Below are 20,140 nucleotides of genomic sequence, written 5' to 3'. Positions count from 1 at the left end.
AACAAGCTCATTTATATGGAAAATTTACCTCCCTAAAACAGGGTTTCGTTCAGAGCTGAAGTTTCCTAATCCTGGATCTCCAGGAAGACTGTAACTAGTTTCTCAGCTGCTCATCATTCATATTCAGAAATCCCTTTGCAGTGTATTACAGGATGTCCGAATTCATTTGAACATTAAAACTAATCCATACAGCACAAGCTGGAGGGAAGGTCCGGACGACTCTTCCTCTCGGAATGGCTTTTGTACATTTGTTTTGTTGTAGTTGCTGCCAGGCTACCCCGCGGGTTCCCACGGAAACCACCCTGGAGAAGACTGGAGGAGGGGCCGATCCCGAGTCCCCAGCCCCGCTAGCCGGGCGTGGGAGGGGCCCTGGAGCTGCGCAGGCCGGCAGAGAAGGCGGGGCGAGGCGCGAGCCTGAGGGGCGGAGCCTGAGTGCGCCTGCGCGGTGCGCACTACTCAGGGAGGCGGAGGCGACGTGCAGAAGGAAAGATGGAAGACTACCAGGCTGCCGAGGAGGTAACCGCCGGGTCAGCAACAGGAAGGGTGGAGGCCGAGAGCCCCGGGCGCGGGTGGGCGGCGGCAGCCAAGGGCGTGTGTGGGCACCCGGGCCGCGTCTGGACGTGGGCAGCGGCAGTCCGAGGTGCAGGCTGACGGCACCAGCCCCCTGCCGAGCGCTTCGCGGTGACCCCCGGCCCGGCCTGCTCTGGGCGTCGTCACCCTGCCCGGGGGGCGGGGCGCGGCAGGGGCTCCCCGCGCGGCGGCGTGAGCCCCGTCGTTCTTCCGGGAGGGGCCCCGCAGCCCTGGGACTTCTCCCTGCGGCCGGGAACACCCCGCCGCGCCTCTCCCGTCTCCGGGCGTCCCCGGGCGTCCCCGGGGCGCGTCCCACGCCCGCCCCACGTCCCGGGCCAGCCCGGTGCCCGCCGCGCCCCTGGCCCAGCCCCGCCCCGAACCTGGCCCCGCGCCGGCCCACCACGCCCCCGAACCGCTCCACGCCCGCGGCCCAGCCGCGCCCCCAGACCTTGCTCCACGCCGGCAGGGCCGCCGGGAGAGTGGTATCATTCACTCCCTTTATTCCGTGGTGCAGACCCCCCACCCTAGATTAGCTGCTCCACGTCCACGGGTGGGGAAGGCTGAAGGCCGCGTGTGCGTCTGCTGATGTTTTAACGGAAGACTACAGAGTGACACATATGCGTGACACGCACGTCCAGTCACATCTTCTAAGTCCCTTCAGTAATGGATTTGATGCACCTGCAAAATGCGGAAGCGCACAGGAGGAGAGCCTGCCTTTGTCTTCCGTTCCGCACCTTGTTCTTCAGTGTGGTGCTTACATCCACCGTGGCCACCATCCCTTAGGTTTCATTTTGAGTTTGAGATGTCAGTATGACAACTCCTACTTGGGAAAAATAATCTCTTCTTGCCTCAGTGAGGAAGCAGCAGGGTAAAGCACACAATTATTTGCCAAGCAGAAGACATTCTAACAGCGGGCTGGTAACATGGCTTTCCTTCAGTTTAACATGCATTCAGGGACTATAGCTGATGGATGCTACTATTATACAAAAATATTTGCCCATTTTCTTCCTGCTAAGTAATAATTCTTGCTGCCCATTTTCTCCTTGCTAAGTAGTAATTTTTGTTGAAATAGAGTCCTACAGATTATGCAGCCTGTCAAAAATAAAAAGGATAGACGAATTCGGTAAGGTTTACCATTTTTGAAACTTAGTTTAAGCAGGGATGTTTAGAGAGGGAAAAAATTCTAATGCTTGTACCATGCGAATTGGCAGCACAATCATGTGTTTCAGTGCTGGTAAAAAATCAAGTGGATCCATGGTGTGTAAGCAGCTAGCAAAGGAAAAGCTTTTCCCTGGAAACTAATGTAGGAAAATGGCTCATATGATAGGAATATCTATAAACCTTTAAAAACGGAAATGACCCTGTAAGGGAAATCTCTTAATACTGGCATTTCGGTTCTGGCTCTCCCACCAATGAGGTGGCTAAGTGACTTCATTATTCCAGATCTCACTTACAGATCTGAAGATTGAAGGGGCTGAACAGAGCATGTGTTTTACAGGAGATAAAGCCCTAGGCCCTTGCATGATAAGAGGGCAACTTCTTCCTAGTAGGCGTGCCTTAGGTATTTACTAATGGATGCCAGTCCTAACAGCTTCTGAACTGAGCCTTTTCTGCATATCCTCTAACTTCATATAAATATCTGGACCTTTGTAAGACTATTCTCAACTCCTTGTTCCTATTTCTTGTAGAAGTTGAAATTGCCCAGTGGATTCTGTACAACTGCTCTACTTTTCCACTAAATCTCCACTGAAATGCCCCTCAACCTTTTCCATATTTTAGCAATGTGGATAGTCACACAGGGATTTTCCTGTATGGTTTAGGATCACTGAAGTCCCCTAGAAGGATCCTTTAAATCTCAAGAAGTCATTTAACCTGTAAGATAGTGCAAATTTTCATCATTTGGTGAGTTGGCTTTGTCTCCCAAGTATGCCTTCTGAGCAGAGCAAGTGAGAGGGCTTCAAGGCAGTCTGCTCGTGATCCTCCTGGAAAGAAAGGGGCATTGCTCAGACGGGGCCACAGTGGACAGCGTCCCAGCTGGGAGGGAAACTCACTGCCAAAAGCAGGGTGCTCTGACTTTATTCCACCAGGATTCACAATGACTAAGGCCCTCGGGCTGCCCTCTAGAAGGAATGTCCAGAGCTAAGTATTGTTCCCAGGATTCAGACAGAACCTTGTACCCATTCACATGTACTATATGTGTAAAGAAAACCCATTTGTAAACTCTGCCTCTAGATTACTGCAGCAGCCCAGCTCATCGTGACACACCTGTGGAGAACAGCTGTGCTAGCAGCTGGTTTTGTAGTCTTGAGGTAGGACAGCATTGAGAAGAAAACATAATTATCAGAAATAGTTTAATCATTGTACTTTATCACTAATGGTGGTTAAAAACAGAAACAGAAATGTCTTAAGTGTCAAACCTCCTGATGAGTTTGATCAGGCAGAGTGTTCACTAATGTAAACAAAAATCAAGTCAGTCAGTAAACTTTTGTATTTGTTAATGATCCCAGCAGCCAGTTGAAATGGCTAGAGAGATTGAATCTAAAGCGGAGTCAGTCTTTTGGACCATGGCATGATTAAAACAAAGCAAAAACGTTTAAATTATATACGTTGTCTAGACTCCTGACTGTACCAGCTCTGCGATTCTCTAAGAGCCACTTGGTGTTTCTGAGCCTCATTGTCGTGTTTTCCTTGGTAAAATGAACAATCTAGTTCAGTTATTTCTAAGTCTTCATTTCTAAATTATGTTCATTACCTAAATTTGCATTAATCAGTGCAGGGGAAACAGATCTTTTAAAGCCATGAAACTTAACTAATTTTCTTCCTTACAGACTGCTTTTGTTGTTGATGAAGTGAGCAACATTGTAAAAGAGGTAAGAGGAAAGATGCTTATTTTTTAAATGTTGATTAACGGCTTTATGAGTAAAATAACGTGTTTTAAATACTGCCTTGGAATTGTTTCAGCTGAGCCTGTGTGTTTTGGCATTTAAAATAACAGTTTTTACGTCAGTGAATATGTAGATAAGAATTACTCCCATATTATGTAAATTATATATTTTAAACCAGACAGGAAACTGTATGTACTGACATTATTATTGAATGTTACTAAGGTTTGATTCTATAACCTCTTAGCATAAAAGACTCCTGTCATGGTATACAAATAAATGTTTCTGGTGTTGAATAAAGAGTATGTAAAAAAAATGAGTAACTTCCAGTCACTTAAGACCTGGTGATCCAGTTGGGGCTTACCTGCTTATTTTTCGTATATTCCTAAACTACCTATTTTATTATTATTGACCATGCCCCAGTGGATGCATGGAAGACAGTGGATGACAGTGGAAGACAAAATAGGATATTTGTTCTTCATTCATTTAAAAAGTACATTGCAAGGGGGCATTAGGGACCGACCTTAAGGGACTTTACAGGATGGGGCAGGGGAAGGCAGGCACCTGTCAATGACACTGGGAATTGTAAACTTGCATTCCCTGTGTGGTAACTGCTATAGCAAGTGGTGCTATGAAGGATTTGACCCATCTGGTGAGTTCGGAGCTAGAATCTGGGGAATGAGTAGGAGTGGTGTTAACTCTGCGAGAAGGGGGGGTAGACGTTCCAGGCATTACACGTGTTCAAAGGCCCTGTGGTGGGACTGTGCTTGGTATGTTTGAGGGACTGAAGTGAGGCTGATGGGGCTGTAGTGCAGAGCACTGGGGGAGCCTGGGGCAGGAATGAGGCCAGAAAGCTATTCCTAGTCTCCTTCCCTTCCTGTGTAAATTGAGACCAGACTGAAGCCATTGGCCAGGAGAAAGCCATTAGATGATTGAAGTTTAACAGTCTCAGTTGAGGGGCGCCTGTGTGGCTCAGTTGGTTGGGTGGCCAACTTCGTGGGTTTGAGCCCCGCATCAGGCTCTGTGCTGACAGCTCAGAGCCTGGAGCCTGCTTCAGATTCTGTGTCTCCCTCTCTCTCTGCCCTTCCCCCCTCCCCCCAATACTCTCTCTCTCAAAAGTAAATATTAAAAAAAAAATTTAAAAATAGTACCAATTGAGATATGTGTAATGGGGAATTGACTCTAATGCAAACAAATTACTAACGAACGCCAGAATAATGAAGAATCACAACCTGTTTTCGTGACCCAACACCAAAAAGCAGAATGTCGTTGTCCTACCATGTACATTATTCACCGTCCCACGTGATCTCCTGGCGGTCGTGCAGGATCTGTAGTGGTGTGCTTTTCACGGTTTTCCTACACGTTTCTTACGGAACACGGGTTGGGGGAGCCACACAGGACCTGTGACACGTGGGGCTGGCTTGTTGTGAAGTCCCCTTTGCTCTCGCTGGTTTTCGGCCTCCTCTTAGACTCTACTGCCTGCAGCAGGTATGGTTGAGAGTAGACCTTCCCAGGCCGCGTGGAGGCCTGAAGTAATATCCTGTAGTACCTTCATGTGGTCACCGGCCTCAACAGCTTTTTCACCCCTGGCAGTAGGTTAATTCTTCACTTGAGCTATTTTAAGGATTGGGTAGTAATAAATTTGGGTGCGTCCAAAAGTGGAGTTTTCCTCCTCCCTGAAAAACACTGAATTCCAAAGGGTATGTGAACAGTTGCCAGAGTTGAGCTTGAGTGGTGCCTCCCCCTTTCTTTGACCAATGTCCAGATCTTCTAACAACCAGGTCCCCTTAAACCAGGAGTGCCTATCTCCCAGTCCCAGAGCTGGGGAGGGGGGCAGAACATGTCAGGATGAGAAGGAGCTAGGACAATGGTGGGGGCAAGAGGTAGAGGAAGGCCAGGTGCTACATGTGGTGTGTTTCATGTCACCACTCAGAGTCCCGGGACAGACAGGTAGAAACCAGGGTGGGACTTAGGTAGCTCTTTGTTCCTCAAAAGCAAGATCACTGAGCTTATGTTCCAGACAACAGACCCTAATCCGTCTCCAATGTGCACAGCTCTGAGCCCAGGACTGTTTTTTTCTGCTTCTCTGAGGACAGAACTGGGCCCTCACCAAATGTTTACATTCTATCTAGGTCACAACTGTCATCAGAACTCAGGTTTCTGGTTTCCAGCACAGCAAGTTAGAAAAGGGGTAGAGAAGGAAGTGGCTTAGAGGCAGGCACACTGGCAACCAACGTAAAAGGCCCAGAAAATCTTCAGATGGTAATAGCCTGACTACAGACTTGCAGCCTCACTACACAGCAAGAGTAGGGGCAAGCGGCCATATGTATTCCTGAATACATACATACGTACATAACATGAGCCCGCACCGGGACGCAACACAGAAAAAGACCAGGAATTTCAGATAGAGAAATTCATCATAAACTTAAAATAATTTTTATAATATGTAGGGGTCTTTCTTTTGTAATCTGAAAAGTGTACTTCTGTGTTAACATAGTTCCAGAAGATGCTGGATAAAAGAAGTATTTTTGAATACATGATTATTTGGATAGGTTTGTGCATTGTCAGTTGTACAGGCAACCCATATAAAGTCTTATAGCTACTATATTTTTAAGAAAGGAACAGGCAAGGGCCCCTGGGTGGCTCAGTTGGTTGAGCATCCGACTCTTTGATTTTGGCTCAGGTCATGATCCCAGGGTTGCGGGATCGAGCCCCGCTTCAGGCTCTGTGCTGAGTGTGGAGCCTGATTTTCTCTCACTCTGCCCCTCTCCCCCGTTTGCATGCTCGCTCACTCTCTCTCTCAAAAAAAAAAAAAAAGGACAAAGGGAAATATTTTCTAGCCTTAGTAGGAAAAGTATTGATTATCTCCAAGTACCAACTGCAACAGTAAACATTAAATTCAGTCAAAATGTGTTTAAAATTTGACAGACTCTATATAAGTGTGGATTTTTAAAAATGAATATAAACCTTAATGAAATAGAACACTGATAAGCAAAGGATGTATTTGCACAGGAGTCCTCATGGTGATAAATAAGCTTACGTTTCAGGCAGATTGTATTTTAGCAGTTCTTAGGGTGATGAACTCAGTACTACCTGGAAGGTGTTGGCTGTGTTCTGCCAGCAGTGACCTCTGTCCTTTGTGTTCTAGGCTATAGAAAGTGCAATCGGTGGCAACGCCTATCAGCACAGCAAAGTGAACCAGTGGACCACAAACGTAGTCGAACAGACTTTAAGCCAACTCACCAAGCTGGGCAAGCCATTTAAATACATCGGTAATGCGTTTTTGCTTCTCATATATACTTCTCATATATACTGATGAGAGGCACGTGTGGCAGTGTGGTATCTGACCTCAAAGTTCCCAGTAGCAGTTGGTCGCGGTGTCGTGTGCATTACCACCCGCCTGGCTGGAACAGTTGCAGGGCGCATGGCACAGGATTTCCCAGCATTGCAGATCGGCTGCTTTAGAACAGGCATGTGGTGAAGGAATGGGAAGGGTGTGATGTGTCACTGTCATAGGACCAATCTACCCTGATAATATTTATCATGCACATCAACCACGTGATCTGCATGTATATGCCCAGAGTAGGCTAAAGTAGGGTTGCCAAGTGTATCTCTCTAATAAAAGTTTGTTTTAATTGAAGTGACCTGTGTAATTATGCAGAAGAACGGAGCAGGGTTACACACGGCAAGTTCCTGCTTCTGGGACAGCTCTACGGACGGTATGGTTTTCCCTGTGTTTTGTGAAGGCTTGTCGTGGGCTTTTCTTTTCCCTGAAGGCCTTGAGGCGCCTCCTTGATCCTGTTGAGATCTAGATCATTCAGTGCAGTATTTTTTGAAGTGTGTGCTTGGACATTTCCCGTGTTTGAATGCATGCTTATTAGTGGCGCCCGGGTGACTCAGTTAAGCATCTGACATCGGCTCAGGTCATGATCTCGTGGCTCATGAATTTGAGCCCCACGTTGGGCTCTGTGCTGACAGCTCAGAGCCTGGAGCCTGTTTCAGATTCTGTCTCCCTCTCTCTCTGCCCCTCCCCTGCTTGCGTTCTGCCTCTCTCTCTCAAAACAAATTTTTTGAATGCATGCTTATTATTAGACTCACCTTTAACACATTTCCTAGAAGAGACTTACTGGCTTTCTTTATTTGTGTGCCGTGAAGAAAGGTGACAAGTCAGACTAGCGAGCCCCATCTTCCTGAGTTGAGTGACGCTGTGCCTTCTTCCCCACAGGCAGCTGCACTGTGCGGTGGGAGAACAAGACCATGTACTGCATCGTTAGCGCCTTCGGGCTGTCCATCTGAGCCGCGGCCGACCCTCCGCTCCGCTCCCTGCCCCCGGGAGGCCGGTGAACGCCTTTCTCGTGCTCCTTCAGCGTGGTTCTCGGGGCGCTCTCCAGATGGAGAGAAAAGCCGAAGGCTGGCCCTGTTCTGCGAACAGCACCCCCAGGTCCGAGGACTTGCCATCCCAGGCAGTCAGGCCTCTGCTGCCACTCGTCTTAACTATTTCTTTTCAAAGGTGCTAAAAACTGAAATCTGCTAGTTTGAAACTTTCTCTACTCTCTGAATGATTCAGATACACTAATTTTCCACACTTTGTACTTTGGTTAGAGTAATAAATTATTCCAATTTAAAGTTTGTGTTTTTCTTCATAGTCTAAATAACACCACAAATGAATTCTTTCAATGTCATTAGTGACTTCAGAATCTAAAACTGCAAAAACAAAAAAGGAAAAGTTACAGTTTGGCTTTGGTCTTCTCAGTACAATGATTTGATGTTTTTACCCGCAGGACTAGGATTCCACTGGCTTCTGGGAGTGGGTGAGCTGGTTCCTACTCCAGCCGGAGAGCTCTGGTCCCCACGTGCTGCCCAGTCTCCATTTTTCAGTAGCAATCAATCACCAAAAACATGTTTTAGTACATCCGGGCTTCCAAGATGCTTTCATAACATTCACTTTGTGTCCACAATTAGACCATTATTTATAAGTCAGTAAACATGTTTGGAGGTTATCTGATTTAAAATCTTATCCAAGTAAGGGGAGGGGTGGGCCCCAAGCCTCAGTCTGTGACCTCCTCTCAGTGCTCATCCACAGGCACATTCACACTGTAATAAAGACAGGCTTCTATATCCACTTGCTGAAATGAAAAAAGCTCTCCTTTTGTCCCTGAAGCACTCATGTCTGAATGGCCAAATTAACTTCACACACAAGAGCAAATACATCGCATATAAATAAGGACCGAATGTTTCAAATTTATTAACATTTACCAGAAAGGCAGTCTCAGAATGAAGCCATTTCCAAAGTGTAAGTTTGCCATAAACAAACATTTATTCACTTTTGATTGATTACAATGATCATTCTGTGATCAGGTGTTACTGTGCTCACTGACACAGTTCCAAGACCTAATACATAGTTGGTTCTTCTGAGCTTAAAGTTGTTTTTATTTTACAAATATTTACAGGCTTTTTGTAAAAAGGCAGTTTTCAGTAGCAGAAAATTCTGTGTTTCATTGTGTGGTATTATAGTTACCAGTATATCTAAAACCTGTCAGGTCAACATGAACAGGATAACAAGATGTCACAGACGAAAGCGACTTCCCTTTGGCCTGGGGAAAAGAGTAACATCTTTTTTTTCCAAAAGTCTAACCTCTAAGGCAACTGGTTTCTAAAATCCTCAAAATACATATTCTTTAGTGACTTAAGTATGTACTAGCTATCTCTTGTCATCCTGTCTATGAGCTCCCGTGGTTTACCCTGTGAGAAGGATTCCAGGAAACAAGTCACTGACCACACCGTAACCCATTTAACAACTGTACCTTCAGTAAATAGTTCAGGAAATACTTGAGGCTGGTGACATTTGTCTTGTAACCTGCCCATTTAGTGGGCTGGGTTTACATAGTATATCTTAACTTTTATTGCAATCTGTAATTATGTACAGGAACAATCTTACAAACCTTGAATATATTTTATATATCCCCTTCTCTAGCCTTTCAAATGGGGCTTAAGAGAGAGAAAACTGCATCACTTCACTGCTGTAATGATTTAATAATAAATCAAGCAGACCTATTACCCACATGGATAATGATGCTCTCCCTAGGGAAACTGAAATACCGACAGGCACCTTCCAGATTCCCCTAGACTGGACCAGTATAAAAAATTATCCCAAAGATGATGTTATACAAGCCATTACCATGCAAGAACTGAAGTCAGCCCTCTGAATTTATAATTTAAGTTTGCAAAACTTTGACACTCTCCAAAGAAAAAAAAGTTTTTTTCTTGCTACTGCCGAAAGTTTCCGGCAGACTTTAGTGTTTGAACCTAATATCTACGGCATATATAATACATGCTAAATGCTATATACTTTAAGCAAATTTTTACATGGAGTGTGTAATTTGTTGATACATGTGATGCACCAGAGATCCAAAATGCACGATTTAACAAAGAACCATTTTCCCTTTAAGTACTTACTTTTATACCTTTTTTGTCTCCAACTTAGTTATAAAAAGTAAATAAATACTCCCATATTTTCATTTCATTGACTTGATACCATGAAGACTCAAGTATGAAGATATAAGTCATCAGTTTATAATTATACTACAGGACAAAGACAAGGTTTAAAAAGTTCTAACGTATATGGCTAAATGCCTCAAGTAGTTTACTGATAAATAACAGCATTCCAAATTATGGACAGTTATTTTATAATGATTAAAACCTGTAAACTATATCACATACTAGAATACATTAATCAGTCCAAGTAAGTTTTCATCAATTTACATAAAATTATTTATAGTTAGTAGAAGAAAAATTTGGTAACAGAAAAGTTTTTCCAATACCACTGAATACAATAAAAAAAAAAAGAAATCACACCATTGAAAATGTAAAAACCATGTAAACTCGAATTACCCTTGCAATAATACAGTTGTTTTAATTCAAACTTTCATATTTACAGGGTTTTAAAAACAAATTTAAGTGGAATCCATATTAAAGGTACGTTATCACTAAAGTTTAAATTAAACACAAAGAGGTAAAGTCATAATGAATAGTCTCTCATGAACCTCTAAAAGGTTCCAGCATTGTCTAAAGTGAAATCCGATTTTTAGCTTGGTAATCTAAGAGTTAATGCATAGATGAAGAAAATGTAGGTACTGTTTGCAGAGCCGAACAATCCTATCCTGTGCCATGCCATCAATCAGGATGTTAGCAACGATCGTATGTCAACAGTTCAAGACAGACATTATTGTGCGTGTCAAAGGAAAAGCAAAGGAGGTATCTATACCAGACTTCTACACTTAGTCTCTGACAAAAAGGAACTGGCAACTCTCCAGGGCCTTCTGTGATGCTACAGATTCAGACAACTTTTCTTTTCCAGAGCAAGCCATCATCTTCCCAGGCCACCGTATGAGGCCGAGAGGGTGGGGCATGATTCCCATCAAGTGACCTTCTACCCAAAGATGTGCTTCCTTCCACAAGTCATCAAAAATGTTTTACTTTCGGGGCGCCTGGGTGGCGCAGTCGGTTAAGCGTCCGACTTCAGCCAGGTCACGATCTCGCGGTCCGTGAGTTCGAGCCCCGCGTCGGGCTCTGGGCTGATGGCTCGGAGCCTGGAGCCTGTTTCCGATTCTGTGTCTCCCTCTCTCTCTGCCCCTCCCCCGTTCATGCTCTGTCTCTCTCTGTCCCAAAAATAAATACAAAACGTTGAAAAAAAATTAAAAAAAAAAAAAGTTTTACTTTCTTTCATTTAGGTTCCAAATGAGGAACTAAAAAACCTTTTTTCAGTAAAGAAACTATAATATTTTATCCATCCTTTGTTTAGCTTTTATGAAAAAAATAAAGTTCCACAGGGTGTCATCTTTAATGGAGTTGTAGAAACTACAGCTCATGGGAACTGTAATGGATACCCTCTTCCCCACCCCAATCACAGCAACATCCATTCATATTCATACATGTAACCCTCACATGCACACACGTGTGTACACAGGCCCTTGGAAAACTGTATGGTAGCAAGACCTCTCCCAACAAGAGCTGGCACTGGTCAATTTTCTTACCCTTTCCTTATGAAGCTCACCCAGTCCTCCTCAGAAGCCCACAATGCCAGTTCCACCCCTGGGGGGCAGGGTGGGGGGCGGGCAGTGAAGGGCTAGAACCGGCTCGCCCACCATTTCTCTAGTGAGACATGACACAAATTTCACACAACAGACAAGTTACGAGTCACTTAACATGCGTGGTTATCCAGAGCGCTGGCCACTCAGGCTGCCCTCATGAGACAGGCACAAAAATAGGCTTCCCTTAGAGTTTAAAGGGTCGAAACTGGTACAGGGCAGACAAAAAAAGGAAGAGAGAGAGAACGTCACCATGCTGACAACTTCATTCATAAGGGCTTTCCGTGGACTTGGAGTTAGCAAATTATTTTAAAAAAAAAAAAAAACCTACTAAAAACAGGAGTAATTTCCTCCTCATCACTAAAAACAAACCCTTTCTCATCTGAAACCCTTGAAAAAGGATTTGCCTGTTTACATTTTTCATCAGCACCTCTCTTCCCAAACAAATGTAGCCACTCTAACAATAAATTTGGCCCAATGTTTAAATTTACCCTTGGTTTTGGTTTTCCTTTCAAAAATACGTAAACAAGTAAGGACCGGGAAATCTCTGCTCACGACACAAGCCTGAACACCAGCAGGAGCACGGAGGGCCAGGAAGCGGTGCTGCAGGACAGCCCGAGGCTCAGTCACTCTCAGACCCCTCCTTGTACTGCGCCCGGATGGCCTGGCCGTTCTGCAGAGGCATCTCTTCATAGTCACTCCTGTCACAAAAGAGACCTTTGAAGCCACTCGGCTTTTGACAGCTCCTCATTTATTCTCCTCTTCCACACTGACATACCATTCTAGCAAGAACACATTCATAGCTCTGTGCTCCCCATTTCTATAGCCAACTGCCCCCACCTGCTCCTCACCACCACCACCTCCCCCCGCCAATCAAGCACCAGGGCTCAACGCCAGAACGAACTGTTCCTCCTGTGGTCACCACTCGTAGTAAGTGTTCAAAAAAAAGGAATGCCACTCCATCTAGTCAGAACAATGTGAAAACAGAAAACCATGGAATCACATGACACTCCCAGGTAAAAGAAAGGTCATAATGCCTTGAAAATCATTTTAGGATTGTTAACACCTGTTCCATACACCCAGGCCGAGTGCTCACTATAGCACAGCCTTCAGAGAGGCAGTGACTTACCCATAGATCACATCATCGTCGGAGTCATTCAGCATGGAGAATGCAGGGTTGTCTTTCAGCTGGGACTCTGAAAACCAACAAAGAGCATTTTCATGCATGAGCCTAGAGAGGCAGGATGCTACAGAAAAAGGACAGGAGTAGAAAGGGCTGGATTCAAATCCCAGCTTCCAACATTTATCTATGTGACCTGAACAAATCTCGCCTCCCCAGCGTGCTTTCTCATGTACAAGCCAGGGGCAGCATCGCCACCGGGCAGGCCACCGGGCAGACAGACCGGTGGAGAAAAGAGGCACCAGGGGAGCCCTCGGACAGGAGCTGCAACCCGGCTACTTTCTCCCAAGTCCGCACAGGTAGCAGGGGCGGAAAATGCCCAGGAGACCAGAGGTGCCTGCCCTCCCTCCTGCCCTTGGGAAGCAAGCCTCTGGTTTCTTCACCTCAAACGGGAGTAACTGCATCTTCATCATAAAGATGCTGTGAGGCTCAAACAAGACATTTTCATGAAGGCGCTTTGAGAGTTCACACAACATGAAAGTCAGGTGGTGGTCCCGAAAGGCTATCTCCCTGCCCACATTCCAGGAGGTTCTCATCCTTCTCATTGCCTGTGTGAGAGTTTAGTTCTTCTTTGGGGGGTTGGGGGGGTGGAGCTGGCACCTTGGCTTTCCTTGAATGGCCATGGCACTGGTCTCCAACAGACTTGACTTCATATGTGCTAAGACCCACTAACTATGTAGTAACACAGCACATACCATGTTCTAATGCCTCAGAGCTCACGCTGCAACTGACCTCGTGTCTCTCTCTCTGCCAAACAGTCATGCCCATCCCAATGTTTACAGCAACACTATCAACAATAGTCAAAATATGGAAAGAGCCCAAATGTCCATCGATGGATGAATGAAGAAGATGTGGTATATATATACAATGCAGTATTACTCAGCAAACAAAAAGAATGAAATCTTGCCATTTGCAACTATGTGGATGGAACTAGAGAGTATTATGCTAAGTGAAATAAGTCAGTCAGATAAAGACCAATATCATACAGTTTCACTCATATGAGGACTTTAAGATACAAAACAGATGAACATAAGGGAAGAGAAGCATAAATAATATAAAACAGGGAGGGGGATAAAACATGAGACTATTAAACATAGAGAACAAATAGAGGGTTGCTGGAGGGGTTTGGCGGGGGATAGGCCAAATGGGTAAGGGGCTTAAGGAATCTACTCCTGAAATCATTGTTGCACCATGTGCTAACTAACTTGGATTAAATTATAAAAAATAAATTACAGAATGAATGAATGAATAAATGAATAAATAAGAGTCCCAGTGCCCAGCACTAACAGGGGACCCAGGAGGTGGGTCCTGAACTTCTGTGAAGCTATCTGGCCAGCGTCCCGGCCCCAGGGGAGGCTTACCGTACAGGGCGTTCTTCGATGGAGAATACACGAAGGCCAAAGTGTAGAGGTAAAAGTTCAACAAGCCATAGAAAGATAAGAATTCAGCTGGTGATACCGGTTAAGGGAAATAAGCAGCCCCGAACACTGCGTATTCAGTTGGCGTCTTTGCTTTCAGTCTGGCTGCCTCCGTCCAACCACCCGCAGTCCTTGCTACTGCTAACCAGCAGTGAGTACCTCAGTGCTGCACAGCCCAGACGGCAGGAAGCCACAGGGCAAGCCCACAGCTGGACGTTACAATAACCTTTCAAGGTCACCTGTGAACAACAGGTGCACCGTGCTGTCTTCTTTTCATGGAAACCTCTGGAGGTGGCAGGACCAAAAGGCAGGAAGGCCACACATGCATATGGGTAAACCAAGACTGAAAGGAAGAACGGGAAACAGTTTCTCGAACCAGTTTCTCTTCGCCTTCTCTGCATTACAGACTCCTCTGATAAAAGTTTAGTGTCAAATTCAGTCACTGAAGTTTGACAAATCCTGCATGAACTCTAAGGATGTACAAAGGCCCAGGGGAAGAACCTGAGATATAAGGGATGAAAACTCCAAAGCGCCCCCTGATGGATGCCATCACAGAAAGGGAGGGGAGGGTGCGGCAAGAACACTTAAGCTGCCAGACAGCCGAAGGTTTAGCTCGGAGCCCAGGAGCTCACCCCACTGGCCCCAGGCACATTGGGAGCCGGGACTTCTGAGCCCTTTCTGGGGACACAGGCTTAAACTGCCCTAATCTCCACCACCTGTGGACACTGCAGCTGTACACACCCCAGTGATGGGGACAGAGGACTCTCCCATCAGGCTCAGTCTCCCTCGGTGCTCTGCGGGCAGAAGCGGGCACCGGGATTGAGGCGAGGCTCCGGATGGAGTCTGGGTTCCTAAAGAATCCCCAGCAGGCGGACAGGAGAGCAGGGTGGCGGGGAGAGCAGCTGGGGAGCGGGAGTCCCTTGGGACAGCTTGGCCCTGCTGGGCCTGGGCCGCTGCCCGCAGGGGAGGGCAAGGGAGGGCAGGGGAGGGCAGGGGAGGGCGGTGGCGGGGCCGCAGCACACAGGGCACCACAGCGCAGGGGCCCGCCTCTTCTTCACGTTTGCAGACCTAAGACGCTAACCACTCCACGCTGAGCGTGTTCCTGAAGGCCGGCGGCCGCCTCCCATTGAAAGGATATAATTCTGGTAGTGAGTTGACAGTTCAGCTACAAAATTGTCTTGTAATACTTGCGCTCCAAACCTTAAATAAAGGATGACGATGCTGGAAAAAAGGGGGTAGGGACAGTAAGTAAAAACACACGAGGAAGTGGCACTAGCTTCCCAGAGCTCCTTCCACTCAGCCTATTCACACCGTCCATTCGCTACAAGGGCTGCACGGCCCGAGTGCGCGCGCACGCACGCGCCCACACGCGCCCGAACACGCGCACGCGCACACCAACCCTGCCTCGGCTGGGGTAGAAGCGGCTAACGTTGACACAGGCCGCGTCGCAGCCTCGCCTCGGGGGCCGGAAGCGCCCGCCGCGTCCTCCTTCCCTTCTCGAGCCGCCTTCGAGGACGCTTCCCAGACGGGTCCCCACAGCAGACGACAGCGCCCGGAGGGGAGCCCGCGGCTCCTCGGCACGCGCCCCTCCTCCGCGCGGGGTTCTCACGGTGAGGCGGCCCCGCACCCCTGTGCGCACACCCCACACCCACACCCGCCTTCGGCCGCGCGCCACCACCGAGGGTCCTGACACGGAGCTCCGCAGCCTCCGAACCCGCTCCCCTGCGCTCGTCTCCCCTCCCCGCGCGGCCCGTCCTCCACAGGGAGCCTGACTGACCGCTGACAATCTAAGCCTTCACCTCTGGGCTTCGACCCTTCCAAAGGGTTCCCATCGCCCAGAACAAACTGGGACTCCGCATGGCGGCCTGCGGACCCTGCCCTGACCTCTCCGGTGGCCTCCCCTCTGGCGATGTCTCCTCTCCTTCTCCTCCCCAAGCCACCTGCTGTCCCCAGCGCCCATGTATTTCCAGGGCTCATCGTCAGGCCTCCGTCACCTCCTCAGAGAGACGTTCTCTCCCCTCCCCACCTGCAGCACAGCCTCTCCTGCCATCATCACATCTGTTTTCACGACGGGACTGCTATCTACTTGTCACCGTCTTCCTCCCCTGGAGTAGAACCACCACCATCGGGAGGAACATGTCTGCCTGGAGCAGACACTCGGTACAGGTCTGCTGGGCAAATAAACGAATCCCCTTGAACCTGTATGAAGAAAGACCATGAGGGCCTAACAACTTCTAAGACTCCTCGGAGGGCACTACAAGTATCCCACTCCTGACCTGTGGACTGGGTAGCAGGAGGGTAAGGATTGGGGGGGGGGGTGGCGAGGGTGTGTGTGTGAGAGGGTGAGAGTGTGTGTGACAGACCGTGTGTGAGAGTGTGTGACCGTGTGAGAGGTGTGTGAGGAGTATGGGTAGGTGTTGAAGGACGTGAGGGTGTGTGAGAGAGCGCGTGTGTGAGAGACGGAGTGTGTGAGAGGAGGCATGGGAGAGGTGGGAGACAACACACGCCAAGAGATGAAGAGGGCCCGCCTGCGTGATACGGGCACTGCTGTTTTCAGGCAAACGCAAATTCTGAAGGATCTCACTTGGAAGCCCACGCTGACTTCACGCAGTGTGATGAGTGATGTGCACAACCTGGGAAAGGGAAGGGACGCAGGTGCCCACAGGAGTCTGCCTGCTCAAGCAGCCGGGGACCTCAGCGCCTCCTTGCAAAGCTGGCCTCTCAGAGCCCAGTGTGGCTCGGGCCACAGAAGAGGGCTGGCTGCCATTTATTCGCCACCCAAACAACCAAGAGAGAAAAGCAGGTAATAGATTTCTTTCCCTCTGGATTTTGATTTTAGCAGAAAGAGACAAACCACAAACGACCGAACAATGATCTGGCATTGATTCACAGGGACAACTGGGTCACCTGGGCCTTCGTAGTCTCCAGGTACAGCATCCCTTCCTGTCGGGGCCACCACATGGGGTTCAAGGACACCTATGGTACTTAGTCCTCTACTTAGAGCACCAAAAGGATGCCAGGTGCCAAGTACATGCGTGGTGTTCTAATTCTTTAACCTGAGTTGCTCTGTGGCTGATCCACCTACATGGTGACATCAGAGCAAGTAGTGAGCTCCCCCAGCACTAGACCGGCTGGGTTCAAGTCAACGTTCTTCATTCCCCAGGGCACATTCAACACAACTGTACTCGCTCCACCACTGTGCACACTCAGCGCCTGCCCTGGGCAAGAGGCTCTCTGACCCAGTGAATATGTTTGGCTAGAAATGCCCTAAAGTTAACTTTGTAAAAGGGGGAGAAAGATATTCATGGTAGGAAAATAAAATTCACGGTTTTGTTTCTTTCAAAAAAATAAAGTCTTCTTACCTAATGACAAGTACTACAAAAGTCAGTGCAGTCAAAAATTTTAACCTGAGATCTGAAAAAGAAATAAATACCCCGTTAAACCACATTGGAAGTAAATTCCATTTTCAGCTCAGAGACCTTAAAAATAAAAACAAAAATAAACAAAGCCTCCTGAACAAAACCCCTCCTCTATCTGGACTTTAAGCCTGTGTGTACCTGAAGCCCAGAAGAAATGCTATCCCACCTCCCAGAGAGACCATGGCCATTATTATTTGGTTGTGACGGATTGAAGGAAAGGATCCTATGAGATCAGGTGAGTTGCCCGGATTCAGGACCAGGAAAACCACAATGGCCACCTCCTCTATATAGGTATGATTCTGGAAGGATCCAGGCAGCTCCAAAGCCACAATGGCACCCAGGGCCCCAGGTGGCTTCTACCCCACAGGCCTCCCTTCAGTGCTGGCCTAAGGCACTGTCCAAAAGGCTCACAGTTACCCAGTCAGCCCTGATACCAGACCTCCCCAGGGATCAAAGACACTGGTCTCTAGCCTGAGGGAATGCGATGGGTCCCCATCCAGGTCAGGCCTCCTGCTGGGTGGACTCCGGCCACTCCTCCCACCATGTGAGGTCAACTCCTGGCTCACCTTGCCCTGGGCAATTTGTGATGTGGCACTTACCTACATAAGGCATGTGACGTAGCTCGGAACAGGCCCGCACTATCAAGAACAAAAGGTATAAAATATACACAGCTGCCACCACCATGAAGAAAATTTTCATTCCCTAGAACGACACAAGATGGGCAATCGAATAAGAACAGGGGCTCAGTGCTGCTCGTCTTTCCAATACCACCACAAGCAGGAAAACCAAACATTTTTAAAAGGAGCCTAGAATCCTGAAGGTCACTCCGTAACACAGAACAAGGATGTGTTCCCACCACTGTGACTTCCTTATCCAGACCCAGCCTCTCACCCTATCTGTGAGCACGGGTGGCTCACCTGGGTGGGCATCCCCAGCCCTCGTTCATCAGATGAGCGAGAATCCAAGCTCCTTCCATGACACATGGAAAGCTCCTAGCACAGGGCCTGGGACGTAGCAGGTGCTCAATACACCAGTGCTGGGTCTTCAGCTTTTTTCAGCTTCCTAGAAGTCTCTGGTTTCCAGTGTTTTCTCTAGTAACAGATGTAGGTCACTGATTGAGAAGGGGACAGGTGACAGCTGCCTTGCTCAAGTCCTTCTAAGTGCTGGCCATGTGCTTTGAATTCCTGGTCAATTCAACCCACACAACAACTCTTTAAGACTGCAGCATTGCCCCCTTTTACAGAGGGAAACAGGCTGGGATGCTGCCCCCAGGACACAGGTTTTACCCCGAAGGCCATCCAGGGAGCTGGGCACACTGGCCCAGGTACTGGCCCCAAGTGACCGCAGGCAAGACCTTTCACCGCCCTCAGTTTCCTCATATGAAAAATGAGGGGACTGGACCAGACAAAACCTCCAATAACAGATTAGCATGAATTTATATTATTTCATCTAAATCTGGGGAATTATGCTCAACCTACAGCCCAGTATGTGATCCATCACTGGGGTCTGTAGAATCTTCATGAGAATGTGTCAAAGCCGCTCCTCCCTGTCCCTTCCTTTAGTGCCCTGCCCTCAGGGAGAAAAGGCTTCTCTGAAGCCCAGCCCCTCATACACAGGGCCTCAAGCCTTCCTAGGGTGCGGGTGCCCTTCTCGAGCACAGCCTCCATTGAGTCTGCCCTGACTCAGGTCTCCTGCATGGCCTCCTCCCCCTGTCTGGAACAATTCCTCCCTTCCCTGGCCCAGAATGCCTCCCCTACTCTCCACTCCAGGTGCAGCCCCTCCCCACAAAAAACTTATTAAAGCATTATAAGGCTAAATAAAAGACAAAGAAAAAGGACAAAACACAAATAACTTGTAACTTGGGCCCACTGTATGTAAGGATACAGCTGTCAGGACACTGCACACTTGTCAATACTGGTCTGTACTTATTTTTAAGCTTTTTCTCCCTCACAAGGTCATGCATTCTTTGAGAGCAAGAATCATGGCATGCTGCTCAAAAGGCATTCATTGACTGACCTTCAAAACTCCTCAAAGTTCTAAATAATGGAATGGAAAGGCTACTGGCACTTCCCTGCTGAAATTCGATTAAGAATCAGGGCTTATTCTGTTTGCTATGACATGTGTAGTCTCAACACGCATTATACATCTTTCAAGATACCATCATTCACTAAACCTCCCTCTTTCTCAGAGGCCATTCCCATAAAGAGCCACAGATTTTATCACTTCACAGGAAGCTCTGCAAAGCATCAGAGAAATGTTGGCTGTCACCAAGCTCAGAATTCAACTCTGTGCCTTTGGGATTGCCCTGCTGGAAACATCCCTCCTAGACCCCTCCCAGGGCTCCCTCTGCGGCGCTCCCCCCCCCCCCCGCCTCCCACCAGCCCTACGCACATCCATACCCGGGCTGAGCAGCCAGCTGCATGTGACAGGGGCTGCCCTGCAAGACATGAGGGATGCAGATAAACCTAGAGACTCAAGGGAAAGCCGCACTCAGGGCTGACTGCCATTTGTGAACCTCTGTGTAAAATAAAAACACAGGACCCCTTGTTCGAAAGTATAAAGAATTCTGGGTTGGCAAGAGCAG

At 47.8% G+C, this 20,140-nt stretch overlaps 2 protein-coding genes and 1 long non-coding RNA gene across 4 annotated transcripts in view; 2 read left to right on the top strand and 1 right to left on the bottom strand.

Moving 5' to 3' along the window:
- The first annotated feature begins 407 nt into the window (after nt 1–407).
- On the top strand, nt 408–8,078 carry DYNLT1 (dynein light chain Tctex-type 1). The gene is made up of 5 exons (XM_043593129.1): nt 408–516; nt 3,399–3,440; nt 6,601–6,724; nt 7,094–7,171; nt 7,678–8,078. Exons 1-5 carry the CDS (start codon nt 490–492, stop codon nt 7,746–7,748), a joined length of 342 nt encoding a protein of 113 aa, XP_043449064.1. The 5' UTR covers nt 408–489; the 3' UTR covers nt 7,749–8,078.
- Nucleotides 8,079–11,276: 3,198 nt separating this feature from the next.
- TMEM181 (transmembrane protein 181) overlaps nt 11,277–20,140 on the bottom strand; it is a 73,111-nt gene continuing 64,247 nt past the window's right edge. For both annotated transcript variants that reach the window (XM_043593127.1, XM_043593128.1), the window contains exons 12-17: nt 18,156–18,258; nt 17,500–17,551; nt 15,276–15,358; nt 14,081–14,170; nt 12,669–12,735; nt 11,277–12,240 (exon numbers count right to left, since the gene is read on the bottom strand). In XM_043593127.1, coding sequence (XP_043449062.1) covers nt 12,162–12,240; nt 12,669–12,735; nt 14,081–14,170; nt 15,276–15,358; nt 17,500–17,551; nt 18,156–18,258 — 474 coding nt within the window. In that variant the 3' untranslated portion in view covers nt 11,277–12,161. The remainder of the gene's footprint in view (nt 12,241–12,668; nt 12,736–14,080; nt 14,171–15,275; nt 15,359–17,499; nt 17,552–18,155; nt 18,259–20,140) is intronic.
- On the top strand, nt 15,748–17,520 carry LOC122490410. The gene is made up of 2 exons (XR_006299156.1): nt 15,748–16,435; nt 16,977–17,520. It is a non-coding gene; the product is annotated as an uncharacterized LOC122490410 (long non-coding RNA).

The sequence above is a fragment of the Prionailurus bengalensis genome, chromosome B2 (assembly GCF_016509475.1).
Source record: "Prionailurus bengalensis isolate Pbe53 chromosome B2, Fcat_Pben_1.1_paternal_pri, whole genome shotgun sequence".
Lineage (NCBI taxonomy): Eukaryota > Metazoa > Chordata > Mammalia > Carnivora > Felidae > Prionailurus > Prionailurus bengalensis.
This window is presented reverse-complemented; position numbering and strand designations above follow the sequence as displayed.